Below are 13,041 nucleotides of genomic sequence, written 5' to 3'. Positions count from 1 at the left end.
TCTTGGTCAACTCTGATTTCAGTGTATGAAGATTAATAAAGTAGATCTGAATGTGTTATGAACATAGCATAACCTTAGTAATTCTATCTTAATATACACAAATTTTGTATGCTTAATTAAAAGATACGTGGAAGTATTATGCCACTCGTTGTGATTCTGGCTGGTACCCACACAATCGCAACTGCTACAGACTTCATAGAGAGGAGAAGAGCTGGAATGATGCTTCTATCTCATGCCAGAGTGACAATAGTGGGCTCATAAGTATATCCTCCATGGCAGATGCAGAGCTGCTCCTTAACTTGCTTGAAAGTGGTAAGGTTTGGGAGTTAAAGTGTTCAGTGTTTCTTGAGGTGTTTCGTGATGCTCTTTCGTGCAGCCCTTTAGCATTGTCAGCCATTTCAGCTCTATATTACATGTCTCACCCAAACGATGTTTCCCAAAGAAAAAAAAAAAGTGTGATTCCTACTCCTTCCAGGAGTCTTAAAAATACATAGCATCACCGTCTCTAATAACCATACTTAAATTAAAGAAATTAATCAACAAGGTAACCACAGTGAGGCTATAGTAAACAAGCTGGCTTTTGTTCTTTCCTGTTCTCGACTGGTCCCTTGCAAAACTGTTGCAAAATACTCTGTGATCATCCTTACGCAAGAATTCTGCCTAGAAGCTACAAGCAATTCAGAGTATCTTTTGCTTTCAAGCTGGCCTTGTCCACACTGCAAAGCAGCTGCTGCTGCTCTGTTGGCAGAATCCGTTCTGATGGCAGCAGGGTGTATCAAAGGGGTCCTGCTTGTCCACATTGTCCTAAGAGGTAGTATAATTAAACAAGGGACGTAATGAACAAAAGCTCTTTGCAGCGACGCCAAGACCTTTGCTGTCATAAAAGCAGCAAAGAGAGTATTTTGTGCCTGCAGCTGACATCAATGTGCTGGCAGAGCTGCACAGTTTGACCGTGAGTTTAAGCTTCCCAGACCTGGGGCACAGTGACATGTTTTGTCACCCTGTCCCATCAGCTGTGGTTGCAGGATGGTGTGTTAACCTGGGTTTACTGGACATAATCTCTCATTATCATCCCTCCCACCTCCTGTCCTCTTTGCTGCCCTGTCTGTCTTTCTTAGGAGATTAACCACTTCATCATCTTCCTCATCTGTGTTAATAACCTCCATAGATACCAAATGCAATTGTTTCCAGAGATGCTGTAATGGATAGATGTAATTGTTCTCAGCTTGTATTCATCTTCAAAGTCTACTGCTTCTATTTCATCCCTTCTTCAGGCTTCTCTTCAGGAGAAGGGCTTACATGCCTGAAAGTCTGTCTGCTTTTTCTGGCTGTTGTAGCTGGCCAAGTAAGACATTAGATCAAACCACAAACCCTGCCTTTCCTGTTTGCCAGCCACTGTGGCTACAAGTGTGCTGTCCCTGGAACTTACAAACACCACTCAGAGAAACCTGAAGCTGAGTATGCCATGAAAGATTATAAAAAATAATCTTTCTCTTCCATGTCAGGCTTTCTCCCACATGCACTTCAAAAAAGTGCGTGTGCCCTTGATTTGTATTTTTCAGGATTTCAAAGCATATTATTGTGTACGTTGATCTATTTTTTCAACAGTTTAGCCTTCAAGGGCAGTACAACATTATCTCAGCAGTAAGTTTTCTTAAGGTTTATACAGCTGTCATCCTCCCCCCCCCCCCCATCTAATGAAGGTAATTCTTGTGAAAATTCCATTAATAATTTTTAATGGTGGTGTTGATGTTACAGGAGCAAAAGGCATTATTTTTTCACCTTTAAAATCTGAACTCATTCTTTTACAGAAAATGTAACTGAAACATGGATTGGGTTATACAGTAAGAACACCTCTGCTGTTTTTGAGTGGTCAGATAGCACCCCAGTAAAATTCTCTAACTGGCACAGCCAGGAACCTAACACCTTTGAAAGAACAGGACAGCTCTGTGTTTCAGCACAAGGACCTGTAAGTTTCCTTTTCTTTTTGAAAGAATGAGACAAACACTCTCATTTTAGCTCATGATAATTTCTTTTCTCACTGCATATTTTTTTAAACCATGACCTGTAGTATGACTGGGTTTTGACTCCTAATATGTTTATGTTGCGATAAATGCAATGTAGCCATTAGAAACTAATGCAGTTTGCAGTGCTGATGCACAGAAAATTAGTCAGAGATTTTGAGCTTATGTTCAATAAAAAATGTTACATATGTAAAGCTTGCCAAATGGAAGAGAACAAATAAGGGTAGGTATTTTAATAGACAAAGCAATTTAATATTCAAGTAGTCTATATCATAATTTATGATGCATCAGTTCTTGCCTTGAAAGCTTCAAATTCAAGTTTTGACTGTCAGCTGTGTCTATTTTATCTTCTGGTCAATAAATTTTATGTAGCATCTTTCAAAAGCAGATAGTAGCCTAAACCTACATAAAATTACAGAAATTGACAGCAGGAAGACTGACCCCAAATTGTTCAGTTGTTGTAAAAGTAGGAGTAATGTTCAGATAACACTATGTCCTGTCTTACCGGTATTTGTGGCCCTGTTGGTTGTGTGGGGTTTTTTTTGGTTTGGGTTTTGTTTTTTTTAATAATTTGGTCATAAATTTATTTTACAATTACAGTACTTAAATTCACTAATACGTGACTTATGTAAGTAGCACTATAATCCTTTATTCTTTTTTTGAAGTATGTTTTGTCTAAGTGTGAAAACTGTATCACAAAGAGTTTCTGTTATCTCTCTAGTAGTGGGTTCATATTGCAATCTTAAACTCACAGGAAAGCCAAGACAGTTAGAGTGACCTGGAAAAGTGGGTTTCCATTGGAAGCAGTAAAATTGTGGTGTTTAGATACACAAAACCATATTTTACTCAGCTTATAAAACACAAAGGGAAAGGAAGTTTAATATATGTGCAGTGTGTATAGAGATTTAAAAATTATATCATACAAACTTTGTAATATTTTACGTAAGAGCTGTTCAAATATAAAGATTAATCTGACAAAGAATTAAAATAGATAGGAAGAAAGTTCCTATCTATTCTGAAAAATGCTTTGGCATGGCCATAGTGTTTGTTAATTAAGGTAGATTACATCCCAAATAGTTATTCAAACAGACATTATTGATTTGCAAAGTCCGTCTGACAGTGTTGATAGAAATAAATGATCCAGCTAAGGATAAATAAATAGAGTGAGAAAAATTCTTTGGTTTTACTGAAAAGTTAAAATAGGAGGAGGAAGTGTAATAATCTGATATGTGTATAGATATGCAAGACAGTATGAGTATGTACAGAATATGCTTCTTTTTATTCCTTAGGAGGGACGCTGGAAGATTAAAAAATGTGAAGACAGATCTTTCTATGTTTGCAAAAAAGCAGGGGAATTCAATAATGTCTCTCCTGAGCTGGAATCAAGTTGTCCAGAAGTAAGGGGTTTTGTGGGTTTTGTTTGTTTTAAAGCCTTAATATTAAAATAGAATTCTATAGGAAGCCTCTAAGTGTAGCTACCAGACACATCATGTAAATAGGTAGATAGTTTAGTTTTTCATTCTAAAGACACACATGTTTTGCTAGGAAAAATCTCATTGTTTGCCTTAAAAGTATGTAAACTAAATTTTAATGTAAGATTAAAAGCTTTCTCAAGATGCCTTTCATGGCTTGTTGCATTGCCAGCAGTTGTGACCCAAGTTCCTATTTCTTTCTAGATCAAAAGTGAAAACCCTTTGGTTCACCATCTGTGCAAATAATAGCTGTTATACGATGCCTTATCCCACACATGGTTTTCATACATTGAAATGGAATGTCAGGGTGAAAAACAATCGCTTTCATTGACACGGAGAGTGAACTTTTCCACTCGTATATTAGCATTTCTTTTGCCTTCAAACACAAATAGGAAGGAGCACAGCTATCTAAATGGGGCATTGCAGCAGGTTTTCAGGTTTTTATGCTCTGCATCCTGGCAGTAAAAGGTAATGTGTTGAAGTGTGATTTTATTTGCCATAGGTTCCTTTTCACAGTGTGAAAAGAGCAAACTTGGAGACTTTGTATTTTATTCAAAACTCTGGAGTAGTTTTGAGAACCTCCTTTTCTGTCAACAAAAATCTCTCCAACTTTACTTTTTAAGTCAGTGTCTTCCTTTTTTAATTTCCTGTTCTTTTTCTTGAGAAATCAAGAAACCCAAGCAGTTCAATTGAATTATAAGAAGGTTGAAGCTGAACTGTTTGGAGTTAGGTGCAGTCTTTCCCCAGATGTACAGTGATCAGATCCAGCATCTGGTCATACTGTTATGGAGGCAGAAGTTACTGCTTGGTTCTAATGTAACATGTCCAAGAGTTTAGTGTAGCTGTCTTCGTTTCATTTGGACCAGTGTATTCCATCACTCATGAATGCTGTGTGTTATTAGTGTAAAAAAGCTTTGTCACAGTCCTCACCATTTGGAAAATGCACAGAGTATCCAGACTTCCAGTTGTAATCGGGAGCTTGACAGCACTTGAACTTCTGGTACCTCACAGGATTGAGACTCAAGAGTTCGAGTCATAAGTAGTTTGGTCTGGTCTGGCAAACTTACTCAGGATAAATGCCTGCTTGTTGATGTTTCACACCCTGTACAAATATTTGCTGAATCCTGTTGTAGTCCCTTGGTTTTGATAGATCCTTTTCTTTCTAAAGTGAAAAGTTATATTCATTTAATCAAAAGAAGTTGGTACTAAGCTTACTCAAAGCTACATTTCATTTCAGACATTTGAGTTCACTCACTCTTTTACTGTTTAGTGTATCTGTTGTTCTTAGTTATTGGCCTAATTTTCTCTGGCTAAGTCTTTATTTTATCCAGATTTACCTTTTTTTTTTCCTCCCATTTTTCTGTGGCTGCCTTACCTTAAATGTGCATAGTATCTATTTTCTCACATTTGATCTTTTGCTTTGTTAACCTCTTACTGTCATTCATGTTGGATTGCTAGTAGATTCTCAGGGAGCTTTGGCCTCCAGCACAGTTGTTTGCTTTTCTAAAGCTTTATGGTCTTATGTGTTATTACTGAGCTTTCATCTCATGTTGGCTTTGTGACTTGTGCATCAGATGAACTGGCCTTTAACATTTTCTGTGGTTCTGCTGATGGCAGTTTTTGCAGAACGTCCATATCAAGTTACCGGAAACCTGAGCCCTCTTTTTTTTTTCCCTACTCCTCTGTCATCCTAAGACGTAAAAAGTGCTTAGCACTTTCTTTCCTTAGCAGGTCAAATACTCTTTTTAGTCAGCAGGCTGTTACTGAGAATAAATATTTTATTGCAAAGGTCAGGTTCTCTGGGCAGTTTTCCCCAACACTGCAGTAACTGCTTTAAACATTTTCTTTCAACCAGCTTTTGAAACAGGTTGTGGAGCTGTCAGCTGCTTAATAATCAAATTGGAGGTTTCTGTGTGCAGAACTTGACTGTGATTGTACTGGTGATTTTCTCCAGTCCTCTGCACTTTAATTAGTGCATCAAAAGATAAGAGTATAGTACTAAATTGAGCATCTGTCTTTACGGCTGCTGTAATGGGAGAGAATTGTACTTTTAAGAAGACAATCGCTATTAAGGCTACAAAGCCTCATAAAGAGCAGAAGGGCAGCAGCTCAGAATAAGGGTCCATTTGGCCTCATGTTCTGCCTCCACAGGTGATGTTTGGGGAAGAGGACAGGACAAATACAGATAATACTTCCCCCAGTTTTATCTTGATTCCCCAACCATTCAGGGGATTTCCTGAGCCCTTTAAGGTTTGTGGTATCTTAACAGCCCACATTGGGTGTCTCCTCCAAGTGCTTGTCAAGTTTCCCCTTGAATTCATGCTAGGTCTTCACCTTCACAACATTATTTAGTAAACATTACAAATATACTACTCTTTGAATGAAAAAATGCCACCTTCTTTCCATGTTGAGCCTTCCTCCTGCTAGTTTAGTTTTGTTTGATGTTCCCAAAGTCTTGTACTGAAGTAGCTGCCCACCTTCATGGCACTTACCAGTTTGCAGGCCTGTGTCTAGTCTGCCCTCCCTAATGCGTCTCCTTTTCCCAGGCTGAAGAGTCCCAGCCTGCACAGTTACTGCTTATGTGGAAGCAGCTCCATGCATTTCATTATCCTTGATGCTCATCTTTTCTAATATGCTTTTCACACAGTATAAGGATTTAAACTTTAGTAGCTTTTTCAGACTGCCATCTTGTCTCCTTCGCACGGGGAGTTTCTTGTTTTCATTTGTGCATCATTAATAGAGTCTTTCTTTACCCACATTTTCAGTGGCATTGAGGGTAGCTACTCTTGAACCACAGCAGAAAGGAAAAGGGATGTAGGGATGTCAGTGATGATCAGACAGAAAGTACAAAAGGGGATCAAGCTTTTAGCAAGTATGTAATAATTAATAATCTATAAAATAATGTTCATTTCTTTTAAGGGATGGGAAAGACATGGTGGATATTGTTACAAAATCGACAGTACCCCTCGAAGTTTTGAACATGCTTCCAGTGGTTATTTCTGCCCATCTGCACTTGTATCAGTAATGAACAGGTAGTTAATCCTAATTGATAGCAGATGCCTCTAACAAGAGCTACTCTAACTTTATAAAGTATTGCATGGCAAAAGATATTACCGGTATGAAATAATGTTTGTGTGACAGGCAAGCTTAATTACTAACATTGGCTAAAATCAAAGCTGTGCTTTGCTTTGTTGTTTAATTGAAAATATAGTAAAAAGCAACTGTTAGGCTGATAAACACTTGTAACAATATGCACACATGAGTTTGCAGGAATCTAAGCAAAATGCTTTCTACAGAGACATGTAACATCTTTAAGAAACTTTATCATTGCACTTGGAAAAGATACTGAAAAATGAAAGTATATTTGATTGTTATAACCAAAATATATACAATTTTAATCTAAAGTAATGTTTTATAAATGTTTCTATTGATGTTTGCATTTTATGCAGAAACTAGGGGGAGAAAGTAAATATTTGAAAGCATCTGAGGTCTGTCCTCCCTTGCTTTGTTCCTCTTTACTTGTATTCAAGCCTCAGCAAAAGCTTTCTCCTCTGCAGATGTCCAGATGCTTGTGTTTTCTCTGCTATCTTTGTGATTTACCCTGTATGTTGGATTCCCATTAAAATTTAGGTCATAGTGATAGATATATTTCATACATGCTTTAACATCCATATAAATGCAGGGAAGGTTTCCTCCTTCTTTTTTAGGATGTGGGAAATATGTAACCACCAGCAATCAGTGAATGATAGCTAGAAATTTTAGGCAAATACAAGCTACCCCACAGAAAGATTTCTATTGGGAATTGGGCCGGCCAGGTGGTTTCAGACAATGCAGACAGCACTGTACTGTGGTACGAGAACAATAGGATAAAAAGGGTAAAGCACACAGCTGAGCATTTGCAGCTCAGATGTCACAGGGAGCTGAGGTCACTCTCCACGCCACTGGAAGCACATCTGCTGTCTTTTTCTGCTTACTTCTCCTTACTTGATTTTTGTTGGGTGTAGGCATCACTGTTTATGATGTTAGTTTCCAGTTCCAATGCTGGAGTGGCAAAAAAAGCTTACTTTAACTTTCTTTTTTTAATTACTGCTGAGGTTTGTTCTGTTGTGTAAAACGAAAAAGCTTTTCAGTGTATTGATCCATCGATCCTAAAATATTCACTAAAAGGTAGGTTGCAGAGGAAGGGGAGTTGGTACAAAAAACAAGAACACACAGGGGAAATAAAAATACTAAGAGTTTTCAGTCACTCTCAGTGTTACCCATACATTCAGATTTTTACATTAATGGCATCCTTATGGTATTTAGCCGTTCTTTTCAACAATGTGTGAAATCAAAAGGCTGTATACTCTTTATCAAACCGGGAATTTACCTTATATATTTTCATAGGAACCTGATTAAATGTGCTCATAAAGTAAAGCATTTTTGTATAATTCTATACCAATTACATATGAATAAATTATGTTTTAAGTGACAAATGGGTTACTATATACAACAATTACTACTTTCGAAAAGGTGTAAATCTCTCATATAACTTTAATGAAGAAGTTAAAGAATGAAAAAGTGATTCTTTCCTAGTCAGATCAGCTTGTGCTTTGAGGGCTTCAGCTCTGGTTTCTTAGTGCTGGTTTTTGTGTCTGGTTCCAATAGGATACATCTGTGCAGAGCTTTTTCTTTTCTTTCTTCTGTAGCTTTTTCAGACTCTGCCATCTTTTCTCCTTTATACAGGGAGTTTCTTCTTTTTATTTGTGCATCATTAATATATTATTTCTTTACATCTTGTAGTTCAAACAGTGAGCTTATATCTCAATCTACTGTCCCTTTTATGTGCCCAAACACTGGAAAAAATACCAGTAAAAATTTTGGTTTATGCTGCAGACTTGTGCCTGAAGTTCCCCACAGCATTCTATAAAGAAAATTAAGTACCTCTTATATGTTTTCTTTTCTCACATAATTTATATCATTTCATGAGAGCTATTCACCGAAATACCAATTGTTCTACTTTATTCTAACAAACCTTTTCTCTTGATTATTTTATTAAGGTTTGAGCAAGCTTTTATCAACTGCATGATCCAGAGCATGGCAAAATCTGAGAGAACTTATTTTTGGACAGGCTTGCAAGACCTTAACAACACAGGAGAATACTTTTGGCTGAGCACAGCGGGAAGGAATCACTCTGTAAGCTACACAAACTGGAACAAGTACCAGCCACGTGAGTAACATGTCAATAGTAAAAGAAATGGCTGGGGGGTGGGGGGGCAGTGGGCTCTTTCCCCTGTCACCAGTGGCTTATTATTGTGAGAGGAACATGTCATGGTTCATTTACAAACTCATCAGCCAAGACAATCTTACAAACTGGTTGCTGATGGAACCATTTGCTACTTTCATAGGTTCATTCTAGATTTATCCAGAACCCAATGTCAATAAAACAGTTACTTCACCAAAAATTCGCAAACTTCAAATGCTTTATTCTGAGACTCAACACTTATTCCCATCTCTAGGCCATTCTGGAGGATGTGTGGCTATACGAGGGCAGGAGCCCATTGGTTACTGGGAGGTGAAAAGCTGTGATAACTTCAAAGCAATGTCATTGTGCAAGCAAAAAATCAACTCTTACGAAGAACCTGAACTTACTTTTCAAAAGCATTTGAGTTCCTGCTATTTTGGATGGGAGTCGGAAGCTCATCTGCTCAGCTGCTACAAGGTATGTCACAAACTTGCTTTGGATTTTTCTGATGCTACATGCCAGCTTAGGGATAGTCTGTTCCTAAAACATTTTTGGGAAAGCGTTATTTCTTTCAGCCAGCAAACAAAAATTAACAGTTACCATCCCTTGCTGCTTTGGAAAGTGAATGAAAGTCCTGAGAATCAGAACTAGATTTGGAATTCATATGGCTTTGGTGTAGGAAAACCTGTGAACAATATTTGATTTTTATGGGTTTCTGAAACAACTGCTCTCCAAAATCAACAGCATTTATGACAGTGTTTATTTTATTGCAGATATTTCACAATGAAAAAGTTCTGATGAGAAGAACATGGGATGAAGCAGAAGCGTTATGCCAAGATTTTGGAGCACATCTTGCTAGTTTTAGCAATATCTATGAAGAGATATTTTTAAACAATTTATTATATACAATTTTTGATAGGTAAATCTGTATTTTTAACACCAATAATATTTATCTTGATAATAGTAATATGTAAAAATTATCCACAACTTCAGTTCTTCCGTCCTTTTTACTACTGGCTGAAGACGTTTTCACCTTTTAAAATATAATTCAGCATTTCAGTAGGAAAACCAGAGTTTACTTCGAGGGTACTAAAATGTTAGGAAATATATTGCAGAATGATCCATTGAATTCAAGAAGAAATGATTACGGGTGTTTGCACTATTTAAACAGTAATTTCTGATTTAGTTAAGGAAAAAGTGCGTAAGAAATGACATTTTTCTTTGTTTCCATCATAGGACAGAAGAAAGACAGTTCTGGATTGGATTTAATAAGAGAAACCTGCTTTCTGGAGGGACATGGCAGTGGTCTGACAGAACACCTGTAACTGTCTGCATACTGTATATTTCAGAAACCGGTCAAGTCATATCTGAGCATAAGTTCAAAAAATAAGCCTTGTGATCAAATGTTGGCCAGGAAAACCGTTTGGCATTCATGCCCACATAGTCCAAGTAATTGTTACAATAGGATTAGCAGTACACAACTATGAAAACAGCAGCCTGTGCAAAAGAGCTGTGCAACTGTGAAAAGGAATTTGGTAGGATTATGAAGTCCTGCAGATACGTGCTTTCCTGCAAAGCACGTTGTGTTTAGCCTGAACCAGGCATATGCAGAGTGAACATTTGTTTATAGATATATATATTTACATATATAGACATGCACACACATTGGAAAGCCTTTGAGCTGTGCTTACATATGCTTTATTTGTTCTGCAGCTGTTAGGTTGATGCCTACACTCAGAGCTGAGTCTTTCCTTTTTTAATACCACTTTTTATTTTGCATCCTTGAGCACTAATGGTTAGTACCTGGGGTTTAAACATCAAGCAAGAAGGTAATTTGATTTCAGCCTCAAAGAGCAGTGCCAGCTCTGCCATTAAGTCATTTCAGAATACGAGTGTAAAGTTCAGTCATGCAACATGTTGAGCCTATGTGGGCCACTACTGCTAATCATGTAAAAAAATTGTTAGGTTTCATAGCCATTCAATTATTCTTACACAGATGGAGTCTGATATAAGATAGGAAAGTTGAGGACATTGAGAGAACATGACTGTTGATCCTAGTTCTTGGGTTCTACCACCATAGTTGAAGTGGACCTCTAGTTGTTGCTTATGATTTTCTTACCATAGACTCATCTCCAAATGCTTCCTTTTTTTCTGTACTGAGATTTTTAAATGCTTCATCTGGAATTGTTGGCAAAAGGTAATGAATGTGCTGTTTTCAGGTTGTATCTTCATTTCTGGAGGGCAAGTATGTTGAAGATGATTCAAGAAACTGTGGTGTGTTCAAAGTAAATCGAACAGTCTTCCCTGCACACTGCAATGAAAAGCGTGAATGGATATGCAAAATACCAAAAGGTGAAATGTTAATTAACATACATTGTCTCTTATGCCAATTACTTGCAATTCAGGAGAGTCAAGGAAAAAAAATACCTAAAAGCCTGCTCTTTAGCCACATCTGGAGTTCTCCTCATTGGTCTTCTAGGTGAAATCATAGGAAAACTATATGTGAACAATAGGGTTTCTTGGCCAGTTAGCACATCTAACATCCAGTCAGTTCAAAAATGGATAGCAATGATTAGCAGTTAGTTATCAGGAGTTAATCAAATTCCTTATTTATTTTATTGTATTCCATGTTAAGCTCCTTTTTTTGTCCCTGAACAAGAATAGCAATATTCCTAATGTTTTTTATTGAATCCTTACCAAGCAGAGAAAGCAATTTCCATGAAACACCTCTTTACATTCTATATCAGCAATGTTTTAATGTATCTGTGTATTTTTGCAGGTGTTAAACCAAAGAACCCAGATTGGTACATAGCTGGTATGAAAACATTTCCTTTTTCAAATCTTGAAACATTGTAACTTGGAAATACAATTCAAGTCACTGGTAAAAATAACAAAAATGTCCTAATTTAAAAATGTACATTAAAGAATTTTGTAGAAACTAGTTGCTACTGATCAAAATCTGCACTCCTTTGCTTAATAACACTGAAGCATCAGATACTGCTTCGATTAGGTAAAGGAATGTTGCCAGTAATAAGACAAGAGTTTGATAACCTCTCCCTTGCATTAGAGCTGCCTTTTTGCAACAGTTGGGCAAACTCTTTTAATATTACTACTCTACAGAATGATTTTTAAACATACAGTGCATTTTTAGTGCTTCCCTTCCTGCTCCTCCACTCAGCCACCCCCAGCCCCCCCCAAAATTTGTATTAAATATGGCTTTGCTGTTAATTGTGGCATATTTGTCCTCTGACACATGGCTAAAGGCAGGCCATGGTGGTTACAAAGAATAAGACTTGAAATGAGTTTTTACCACTGCACACTACTGACACTTTTCATTGTTTTCTAGAGCTGCCATGGTCATATTATCAAGGAGCAGAATATCTCTTCCATGTCAGTCAAACGGACTGGGAAACGTATGAATTTGTCTGTGGCTGGCTCCGCAGTGGAATGGCAACAATAAATAATTCTGGTGAACAAGCCTTTATTCAAAATAAAATTAAGAAGGTAACAAAACCTACCCCTTTGAAGAAATAAACCCTCAGGCAGTAACTGGCTATTTTCCGCTGCATCTTTTGGAATGTCTTCTTGCTGGTTGCTCCAGACAGAGTCCCAAACACATTTTACTTTAGAAATAATTCTTTTGCTGTCTTCATTTTCCACATCCCTTCCTGAAGCCCTATTTAGCTAAAGAAGCCAGTAACATATCAGAATCATCTCTGCTAATGTGCAGGTGGGTGGCTGTACCTCAAAAGACCCTGGAAGGTTTTAGCATGGAATTTGAAATCACATTTTTCACTGTTTCTTCAAAAACTGTCATGTGTAGGCTGAGTGCTGTGATTAGAAAACTAAACTCAAGGGGCAGGCAATACCAAGTTGAACAGCATTCCTGAATCTCTTCTTCGTCAGAAATGTGTAATTCCTTCATTTGTGATTGCTGTATAAGGTGTAGGCTGTTGAAGTCCTAACTGTAACTCCAAGGACAGTGTGGGTGCCACAACATAGGCTGTACTTCAGTTCTTTCTGGAAAAAAAGAATATTATTTTCAGGGTGGCTTTTCCAGTATCCTGAACATTCAGAACTTTGTTGTTGTTGGCAGCTCTTTTCCAAAGACCCCAAAACTGTGACTATTGAGTGGCTAACCCTGAATGTAAAGCCTGTTCATAGCTTAAGGCAGAATCAAGTCAGCACAGTGGGTGTTTGAATTACATTATTTCTGTGATTTTCCATAATACTTTGCCTTTTAGGATTGAAGGTCTAGAGCCTTCCATGAGAGCAACAGTCAGTCTGGAAAGGATCTTTAGGAATCTCTTGTATGAGATAT

General features: G+C 37.4%; 1 protein-coding gene across 2 annotated transcripts in view; it reads left to right on the top strand.

Moving 5' to 3' along the window:
* Positions 1 to 13,041, top strand: part of LOC130607069 (secretory phospholipase A2 receptor-like) — a 36,311-nt gene that overhangs the window by 10,310 nt on the left and 12,960 nt on the right. For both annotated transcript variants that reach the window (XM_057423850.1, XM_057423849.1), the window contains exons 7-17: positions 124 to 312; positions 1,812 to 1,969; positions 3,314 to 3,421; positions 6,416 to 6,528; positions 8,536 to 8,705; positions 8,995 to 9,197; positions 9,494 to 9,639; positions 9,957 to 10,041; positions 10,940 to 11,072; positions 11,500 to 11,535; positions 12,067 to 12,224. In XM_057423850.1, coding sequence (XP_057279833.1) covers positions 124 to 312; positions 1,812 to 1,969; positions 3,314 to 3,421; positions 6,416 to 6,528; positions 8,536 to 8,705; positions 8,995 to 9,197; positions 9,494 to 9,639; positions 9,957 to 10,041; positions 10,940 to 11,072; positions 11,500 to 11,535; positions 12,067 to 12,224 — 1,499 coding nt within the window. The remainder of the gene's footprint in view (positions 1 to 123; positions 313 to 1,811; positions 1,970 to 3,313; positions 3,422 to 6,415; positions 6,529 to 8,535; positions 8,706 to 8,994; positions 9,198 to 9,493; positions 9,640 to 9,956; positions 10,042 to 10,939; positions 11,073 to 11,499; positions 11,536 to 12,066; positions 12,225 to 13,041) is intronic.

This window comes from Pezoporus wallicus, unplaced genomic scaffold (assembly GCF_028554395.1).
Source record: "Pezoporus wallicus isolate ANWC-B61680 ecotype Strahan unplaced genomic scaffold, APGP_CSIRO_Pwel_v1 contig_1181, whole genome shotgun sequence".
Lineage (NCBI taxonomy): Eukaryota > Metazoa > Chordata > Aves > Psittaciformes > Psittacidae > Pezoporus > Pezoporus wallicus.
This window is presented reverse-complemented; position numbering and strand designations above follow the sequence as displayed.